The sequence below is a fragment of the Crotalus tigris genome, unplaced genomic scaffold, assembly GCF_016545835.1.
Source record: "Crotalus tigris isolate CLP2741 ecotype Arizona unplaced genomic scaffold, ASM1654583v1 scf7180000018517.1768243, whole genome shotgun sequence".
Classification (NCBI taxonomy): Eukaryota; Metazoa; Chordata; class Lepidosauria; order Squamata; family Viperidae; genus Crotalus; species Crotalus tigris.
In genome coordinates, this window is record NW_024097052.1 from 666,724 (window position 1) to 676,767 (window position 10,044).

The 10,044-nt window shown below is 44.6% G+C and overlaps 1 protein-coding gene across 1 annotated transcript; it reads left to right on the forward strand.

The window, feature by feature from the left end:
- Positions 1-4,215: 4,215 nt before the first annotated feature.
- Positions 4,216-9,996, forward strand: TMEM35B (transmembrane protein 35B). Its single transcript, XM_039353371.1, has 3 exons — positions 4,216-4,468; positions 8,576-8,756; positions 9,135-9,996. The coding sequence occupies exons 1-3, from the start codon at positions 4,361-4,363 to the stop codon at positions 9,263-9,265; spliced, it is 420 nt and encodes a 139-aa protein (XP_039209305.1). The 5' UTR covers positions 4,216-4,360; the 3' UTR covers positions 9,266-9,996.
- The last annotated feature ends 48 nt before the right edge of the window (positions 9,997-10,044 follow it).

Below are 10,044 nucleotides of genomic sequence, written 5' to 3' on the forward strand. Positions count from 1 at the left end.
CTTTCACTGATATCCTTAGTTTACAATGGGTGAATAAACCCTACAAGTGGTAGGCAAGGCTCGGAGAACTAGCACCCCGTCTTGCAAAATTTGTCTTTAGTTTAATAAACATCAACTAAAAATGCAGAAAAAGAAATGTCTATTTCAGTTTCACCTCTCAACACCAATTTTTTTTTTTATCCAAAACCAACTTTTATTTCTAATGCTCTTTTAACCCCTTCAAATACTGCCCTGGAACATTTTTTTCTTTTGTCCTTTCTTAAAATCCTTCAAAACTTAAAAGATTTTTGTAAATTCAATATAGGAAAGTTAAGCAGATCACTGAATTCTAATATCCAAAGGAAGTGTAGTGCATCCGAGCAGCTGTAGAAAACAACTCAATATATTGGGAATGGAATGTGCTGATATTTGGCAGAAAACCAGACGACAAAAAAGTCAACATTTGCAATGTTTTCCATCCTATGATGAATCATTTTCCAGAGTGAGTTTTGTGACTGCCACCTGATACGAAAGAATGATTCACCTGATTGCTAGCATTTGCTTGTGTGTGTGTATGCATCAACCCCTTGAGAAATTTGATACTTGTCTTCCACAGATATTCCCATTGTTTCATATTGTAATGGAAAACATGGTTTTGGGAACTGAGCGAACTTGGGGTGGAAGCTTTCAGAAAAGTACTCAAATCCTGATTAAAAGGAAAGCATAAGGAAAATAAATAGTTCCCAACAACCATTCATTTAGGAACTGTTTGAAGTTACAACAGCACGGAAAAAAAATGACTACTCCTTAAATGTGATAGTGTCAAAGCATCCTTATGGTCACCTAATCAGAATTTGGGCACTTGGCAACCAACATGTTGCAGTGTCCTGGGATCAAACGATTGCCGTTTGTGACATTCCCGGCAAAAGTCAATGGGGAAAGCCGGATTCGCTTAACAACTGCATGACTCACTTAAGGAAGCAGTTATTTAAATATCAGGCGAACTTTCAAAATTCTGTGGTTCTACCCTTCCATAATTTTGTACCCATTTCTCAACCTGGACTGTTTTTGAAAGGCGGAGACATCAATTGCCCTGTTTAAATTATACATTTAATCACGCAACTTTAGCTTGTTTCTGAATCATCTTTCAGTGGAGCTTACATTTATGCCCTAGTTACACATCTTGCAAATCTCTTTTAAGTATGCCAACTATATTTGGGAGCTGCTTATTTTAAGGTAGTGACATCAATGAGGTGTTAACAGTGTCTCAAAATATTTCATCTTGGTTTCATTGAAGGTTAAATCTAGCAGTGATCTGTGGATTTGCTGATCGAAGTTAGCACGTTCCTCTTCAGGAAAATATTGAAGGAAGACAATAAACCTAGGCTTAGCCCGTTTTATTTCTCTCATAAACTTTTAATTGCGTATTGTCAATGATCTATGCACTGAAATATTACACCAGAGATATTAGCAGGCCTTCTAAGGGTCCTTACAGTTTTATTTTCAATACCTTTCCAAAACAGAACAGGTGCCTGAATTCCAAAGTCCAGGATAAGAATAAGTTACCTTCGCTCAAGCTTCCTGAGGCGAGAATTCATGGTTGCTGGAATTGCCCTTCTTCCAACGTGAATTTGGACAACAGCTTGAAGAAAAAGTGTACCTACTTTCATTTTTCTAAACCCATCCGCCTTATCCCAAAGCCAGTGCCTCGCAAAACCAGCCGTGATGTCCTGCCGTGTGGCCGTAGACAATTAGCTCACCACACCGCACATGATTTCATCGTCGCTGGGTTGAACTGCAGAGTATTATGGCAGAGAGACCTCCCATTGCCGCCCAAGATGAGAAGACCAAAGCTGGAGCTCCACGTTTACCTTCCCAGCGAGAAAGATGGTGCAGGTGCTAGGTCGTCTGGGAAGAGATGGAGCACAGACGGAGTGCTTTAAGCTTGCAAAATTCCAGACTGAAGCAAATCTAAAGTCTTCAAACACTCAATGCTTTGTAACCCGAAGCCCAATGCATTGCCTGATGCTGATACAGATCTCTACAAGACACATACGCATCTATAGAACATTTAGTTTGAGGTTGAACTGTGAGGTCTTTGTTGTTCTCTGAGCTTGGTGTTTTTTTGTTTTTTGTTTTTGCAGACACAACTAGATAACTTCGAGGACTCCATATATCTGATTATTCTTTTTCATGGAAAAAGTGGGGAGAAAAAAAGGTTAACAAATATAAGAATGCAGCTAAGAAAACACCAATATTTACTTTGCATTATTTACTGTCCCTTATCCTACCCCCATCTTTGCAAATCTTTGCTTCATATTTCATACACTCCCTTTCATTTCCCACACAAGAACGAAAACTGCCGATGAGAAATGTACTTGCTCCCCCCCCATCAGACTTGCCCCCAACCTTGGTAGCCTCTCCAAGACATTAAAAACCCGTTCAGCCTGGGGCCCCTGATAATCCATGGTTTAAGCCTGCTTCTTCCTCATACAGATGGAGAAGCATTGCAATTATTTTAAATATACCCAATAATTTTAACCAAAGGAGACGTGGGGGCCCCTTCTAGAGCAGTGGTTCTCAACCTGTGGGTCGGGACCCCATTTGGGGTCGAACGACCATTTCACGGGGGTCGCCAAACAACGCAGTCCGCCATTTCCCCCCCCCCTTTTCCTTAGCTGTGCTACTCCCTTTGATTCTATTGGCTTTTGAAAGCCAATAGAACAGACTCTCTTGAATAGAGTTTAATTCTATTGGCTTTCAAAAGCCAATAGGAATTGTCCAGGCTGTCTCTGCCCTGCTGAGCCCGCCAAAAGTCCCATTCTGCAAATGGTGCTGCACCAGTTGAGTAGTCCTCGACTTACGACCGGTTGGGGGTCGCAGCATTAAAAAGGTTGAAAACCACTGTTCTAGAGAATGCTTCATATGCTTCATATTGCGAGGTACACAAGAAATGTACATGTTGTAATTTTCCATTTCTGTTAAAGGAATAGGCATATAGAGGCACTTGGCTAAAGTATTTTTAGCAAAGGAGATGTGGTAAACTGGAGGAATAGAGAAAAACTATATACACTTTAGGATAGTGCACGCTATTGTACAATAGCCTACAGCTTATGAATAACATACGATTCAATTTATATAAAGTTTAGTTTTTATAAAAACTGCCTAGAGTTAGTATTTTGAAGTATAACTATGAACCAAAGTGCAGCCACGTTTAACCAAAGGATGAACTCTGTTACACACATAGCTTGTAATCTAGATGAAAAGCAGGCACTCTTATAGATAAACAAGGGAAGACATAAAAAACTTTATAATTGCAATTATCCAGTTTGGATAACCGTTCCCCTTGTAGATAAGGGCACACCCTTAGTTAGCAGGATGTTACAAATCATGCCACAGAAAAGGGGGTCGAGATAAGACAGGAACAAAAAGGTGCTTTTTGATCTAATAATTGGAGGGTTTGGTAAATGTAATGCTCGCTAGGAAAGCAAGTGACCGGGTGGGCCTATCAACTGGGCTCACTTTGGAAGGATTGTGGCGTGATGCATGGGGGGGACAGGGTGTAAAAACCTATGTAAAAATTGATTCCAGGGTGGACTCTGGGCTTTGCCATTACCAAGAGTTCCACCAGCTTTTGCACAAGCTTTAATAACATTTGTTTTTTTTTCATCCCCAACATCCTTGGAGTTGGATTTTTTTTATTCCTCACCAAGGTCACAGAAAAGACGACCACGAACTTGCTCTGTTTGGAAACTCAAGTCCCTGGCTCTTTCTTTCTTTCTTTCTTTCTTTCTTTCTTTCTTTCTTTCTTTCTTTCTTTCTTTCTTTCTTTCTTTCTTTCTTTCTGAGACTTATATACCGCTTTAAGTGCAAGCACTCTCTTGTACACCAGTAAGCAATGTATATATATATATTTACATTGCCCCCAACAATCTGGGTCCTCATTTTACCTACCCCGGAAGGATGGAAGGCTGAGTCAACCTTGAGCCGGTGAGATTTGAACCGCTGACCTGCTGAACACAGTCAGCTAAAGTGGCCTGCAGTACTCTTCACGCGCGATTTTTCACCTGCCCACGCGCCCCGTCCGTGAAACCCCTTCCGGGAGCCTGCAGCTCTCTGCATATGCCCCGGAGCCCTCTCTCCTCCTGACACACGAAGCCGCCCAAGGGCGCCCCGAGTTGCATCTTTTGGTTTTAAGCGCCGGTGGGGCGGGCGGAGCGTTTTACGCACGGATGGTCGGCCGTTGAAAGGCGGGCTGCTCCCGCTGGCTTCGTCCGGGGCGGCTCTCCCAGCCTCCTTTCTCCGCCTCCGGGTCCACCTCCCCCGGCTGGCCGCCAACAAGCGGGCAAAGGCGGGAGAAACGGCCAGCCGAGGCGCGACGATGGCGCTGCTCTTCTCCGCTCTCCGGGTGCTGCTGGGCCTTTTCTTCGCCGTCTGCGGGGTCGTCAAGCTCACCGACCGGATCGCCGGCGATGCCCACCGGCAGCTGGTGAGTCGGGCGTCGCCGAGGCGGGAAGGGAAGCCCGCTCGGGCCGTGCAACCCTCCGGACCGCCGCGCGGTCGAGCCCCCCGCGGCCCTCCAGCACAGCCCTGATCTAGCGACCTAAGCCGAGCGGATCTGCGGGAGATCCTCAGTCTAAGGCAGGGGTCCGCCAAGCTTGGCCACTTTAAGACTTGTGGACTTCAACTCCCAGAATTCCTCAGCCAGCTTTGCTGGCTGAGGAATTCTGGGAGTTGAAGTCCACAAGTCTTAAAGTGGCCAAGCTGGAGGACCCCTGCTCTAAGGCCTGGCAGGCTGGCTCGTTAGAAGTCCTTCAGGGGCTGCGCAGGGCGCGTTGGCGCGGCTCGGGAAGGCCGCTTCTCGCAGCTAAGGCGCTGCAGCTCGTCCTCGCTTGCTGCCGTCCCGGTCCTTAGCTAGGGCTAAATCCCGCTAAGTAGCCCAGCAGGCGGCAGAGCTTTGGGCTTACCTGTCCAGTGGCTTACCTGTCCAGGTGCGCGTTTGCAAAAGGAAAGGTGCGCAGCTTCCCGGGCGCACCAGCCCGCACCGAAGGGCTCTCTCTTCGGAGGACGCTTCCTATTCAGGCCGGCGATTCCCTTTTTTTTCCCCCACCTCCCTGGGATTTCTTTGGCATTTTATCTTTTTCCCTCCTCTGGGCTTTTTTGAAAAAAACGAACAACACAAAAGCCTTATCTCTTCTGCTTCTTCCTCTAGTCTCCTCTCTCATTGTAGACACACAGCCATTGTAGACACACACCTACCCATCCACCCCCCCTCCCAGAGAGAGAGAGAGAGAGAGAGAGATTTGTAGCAGAGGAACTAAGAACCTCTTGATGCAGGTGAAGAAGGAGAGTGCAAAAGTTGGCTTCAAACTAAACATTAAGAAAACCAAGATCATGGCATCCGGCCCTCTCAATTCCTGGCAAATAGATGGGGAAGAAATGCAGGTAGTGACAGATTTTATCTTCTTGGGCTTCAAGATCACCACACATGGGGACTGCAGCCAAGAAATTAAAAGACGCTTGCTCCTGGGGAGCAAAGCTATGGCAAATCTAGACAGCATATTAAAAAGCAGAGAGGTCACCCTGCCAACAAAAGTATATATAGTCAAGGCCATGGTTTTCCCAGTTGCAATGTATGGCTGTGAAAGTTGGACCATAAGATAGGCTGAGCGCCAAAGAATGGAGGCCTTTGAACTGTGGTGCTGGAGAAGACTCCTGCAAAGTCCCCTGGACTGCAAGGCGATCAAACCGGTCAGTCCTAAAGGAGATCAACCCCGACTACTCTTTAGAAGGCCAGATCCTGAAGTTGAAACTCAAATACTTTGGCCACCTAATGAGAAGGAAGGACTCACTGGAGAGGAGCCTGATGCTGGGAAAGTTGGAGGGCAAGAGAAGAAGGGGACGACAGAGAATGAGGTGGCTGGACAGAGTCACTGAAGCAGTAAGCGTGAGCTGAAATGGACTCCAGAAGATGGTAGAGGACAGCAAGATCTGGAGGAACGTTGTCCACGGGGTCGTGATGGGTTGGACACAACTTTGCAACTAACAACAACAACAACAAGCAGATCTCAATTGGAGTTGGGGATGTTTTAAAGCTGGTTACAGTGTAATATGTCACCATATTGGATGGGTTTCATTCTGTCTCTCCTCCCCCAGGACTTTTGGCCATCAAATTTCCTGGAATCTTCTTGCCCTGCCTCAGTTTACGAAATTAGTTGGAGGGAGGGAAGAATCGCAGAGTTCATGGCACTGCCCTCTGTGTAAACCGCCTGGGTGTACACTTCAAATTAAATCTGGGAAGTTTCTTTGGCCTTCAGCCAGCTTTCCATTTGTAGAAACATTTTGGTGCCCGATGTTTGAATTTTTGTATTTGGGAGAGAGCATGTTGCAAGATTTTTTTGGAACAGAGAGTTGCCTGGATCCAATCTGGATTGTTCACTGAGGGTTTAGTCCTCTGAGCTTTGGGACTTGTGCTGGAGCCCATCCTTAGGGAACTTCTCTCTCCCCAGAATGGAACAGAGGGCTGCCTGTTTTGTTTCCCACTGGACTGATGGAAATTACTTTGTAAACTTAAAAAAAAAAAAATGAAAATGAAAAATGGGCTGGGAGGAAGAAAGAAGCCTCTTTGGGTTAAGATGAGCCGAACGATTTTAGAAGATTTTAAACCCACTTGCAGATCTATTGGGATTGTTGACCGTTAAGAAATAAATAAGACCCTTTTAGAATGCATAATAGAAGGTGGAAAAGATACAGTTGAAGCAACATGCAGGAAGTTCTTAACTTACAACCACATAAGGTGGACTGGAACTTCTATCTCTAAGAAGTTCGGTCATTGACCGTTTTGAAGCGAATTACACAATGGTTAAGCAAATCTGACTTTGCTTGTGGGAAGCTGGCTGGGAAGGTCTCAAATGGTCATTGCTTGAGCTTGTGTGTGTGTGTGTGTGTGTGTGTGTGTTTGTGTGTGTGTGTGTAAGTTTTGTAAATAATGCGAATTGCCAAATGCCTGGATTGCCCTCCCTTGACAGTGAGGATACCGAGACAGTCGAAAGTACAAAGACCTGTGATGAGTCAATTTTTTCCACATCTGTTGTAACTTTGAATGATCGCTAAACAAATGGTCACAAGTTTATTCATTTGTTCAATTTCTGTGGCTATTCATCTCAGTCAATGACTTTGGCCAGCTTATAATTTTTATTTTTATCTATCTATCTATCTATCTATCTATCTATCTATCTATCTATCTATCTATCTATCTATCTATATATATATATATATCTCGGTTAAAAATATGACTGTTAAAAATATAAAAACGGTAGAAAGTGGAGAGACAGACGACATCAAAGACATACCACAACGGCATCAAGTAACAAGGGTGGAGGCTGCCAGAAGTGCAAGCACCAGAACTTATCTCCCCCCCACACCCAAAATAGTAAAAGAGGAAGGAAAGAAAAAAGAAAATATTAAAAACATTTTGAAACCATTAAAACAGTAAAACCAATAAAAGCACACAAAAACAGCCAAATTAACTAAATGTAGGAGCGAAGGTACTTGGCCAATTAGCAATAGAGCCAGGAAACGGGGGCCCTTGACGTATTCAGCCCCCCCAGGCTCTGGAACATAACCAGGTTTTTAGGGCCTTGTGAAAGGCTAATACGGTTGGGGCCATTCTATGTTCCATAGAGCAGGGGCCACTGCAGAAAAAACTCACCAATCGGCGTTCTTTGTCTGGAACGATCTGCAGATGCCCATTCTGATTGGCCTGGTTGGATTGAGAAGAGGCTCTTGAGAAAAAGCAATCCCTTAAATCAGGACTGGGGAAGTATGGCCCTTTTATGAGTTGTGGACTTCAACTCTCAGAATTCCTATGCTGGCTCAGGAATTCTGGGGGTTGAAGTCCACAAATCATAAAAGGGCCATATTTCCCCACTTCTACCTTAGGGCAGAGGTCCCCAACTTTTGGGGCACCCAGGGATTGGTTAAACCAGTGGTTCTCAACCTTTTTAATGCCGCGACCCCCAACCGGTCGTAAGTCGAGGACTACTCAACCGGTCGTAAGTCAAGGACTACTCAACTGGTGCAGCAACGTTTGCAGAATGGGACTTTTGGCGGGCTCAGCAGGGCAGAGACAGCCTGGACAATTCCTATTGGCTTTTGAAAGCCAATAGAGTTAGACTCTATTCAAGAGAGTCTATTCTATTGGCTTTCAAAAGCCAATAGAATAAAAGGGAGTAGCACAGCTAAGAAAAAGGTGGATAAAAAGGCGGACTGCGTTGTTTGGCGACCCCCGTGAAATGGTCGTTCGACCCCAAATGGGGTCCCGACCCACAGGTTGAGATCCACTGGGTTAAACCGTGGACTGGAGGGGACGTGGTTTTGTGTGCTATCACCAGGGGTTGGGGTCCCCTGCCTTAGGGCACAGGTTGTGGGCTACTTGTATCACATCAATGTGTGATCATTTTTCGATGTGGTCTCTTTTGTTTAGCCGTCCACCTTTTCTGGATTATTTGTGTCTTGCTGCTGTAAAATTTGGCTAACCTTCTTCTGCTCCTTAGTCTTCTTTGGCGCTTAACGCTCCTTTTCCTTCCTATTCCAGAAAACCCAGTTTGTGCAATTTGCAGATGTCTTCCCTTTGAAGGAGTTTGGCTACAAGCCAGAGCCAGGACTGTACATGGAAACGTTGGGCTGGATTGAACTGATAGGAGGCTTTCTTTTAGCCTTCGGGCCTCAACTGCTGCAAGAAATCAGCAATTTTGTGCTTACCGTGATCATGATAGGTAAGGATAGTCCTGTTAATGAATTTCTGACCTGGATCTGCTCCTGAACTATTTCTAAGATTATTTCTTAGAGTTTACTGGTTTGTGGGAAGTTAGCATAGGCCCCCGGGCCTTGTGTTTGACATGTCTGAGTTAAAGAGTTGATGGACCCCTGCTTCAACTGGACTGGATCTCTATCACATATCTGATTTCTATAGGTAAAGCTGTGTTTATTTTCCTTGTATTTTGCAATTTGACAGACAGACTATTTACACATAAACAACAGTGAGCATGTAAAGAGAATGGAAACCAGTCCAGTTTGGGATAGCCGTTGGGAGTCTTTGATTGCAGTTTGGTTTTATAATTCTGCCTCCACTTTCTCTGCGTGTGATGCTGCAGGTGCCATCTACTCGCTCCTGGTTCTGAAAGAGCCTTTAGCCATGTGCGTTCCAGCCACTGTCTCCTTGGGCCTTTTGCTGCTCCTCAACATCCGTGGAAGAGACAAGTGTGTGAAGTCAAAGTCTGAATGAAGCGAGGAGAAGGAGATCTGGAGAGATAGGAAGGATCCAAAGCGAAGCTCTTGAAAGAACAGACAACATGTGTTTCCCATCCTGCTCACTGACTAATCTGATCATGTGGACTTTACAGTGTGTAATCCAGAAACGGGGTTAGATCTTTACGGTCGTGACCTATTTGGGGCCCTGCTTTAATTGTCAGCTTTGCCAGTTTTCCATCCCTTTTTAGACCTGACTGGAGATCTTGTCTTCACTACAAAACCAGTTGCTCTCTCTTCGATCAGTGGATCCTTATTGTGTCCAGGCCAGGAGACAACACGGAGCAGAAGAAAATAACCACATTACAAGGGGCCGAAAATGAGGGTTGGATGGGATTGTTGTTGGGCCCCAAAGAATATTATTGAGGGTAAAAAGACCCTGGAATTCTGCAGAATGATGTTAATCAAAGGGCTCAGATAGATGTTGCATCAGTTGTATATTGTACTGCTTCATTTCTGGATTTTATTAACTTTGCTATCAACCCATCTTGGCCTGATCTAGATTAGGACTTATTTTTGTGGGTCGAGGAAACCTACGTTAATCACTATTCCTCATCCCTTTCCAAAGAATTAAATTTAATTCCATTTACCTGCTTAAAAAAACCCAAAACCATAGGCATCGAGCAAAGGTGCTTTTTATCATTCCAGTTTTGTTAATTGCTCGTGAATTTGGTGAAATAAAAGGAGAATTGAATAGCTTTCTTCTAATAAGTATGGCGTGATCTTGAGCCGTTGCTATTTTTAAGACATAAATCT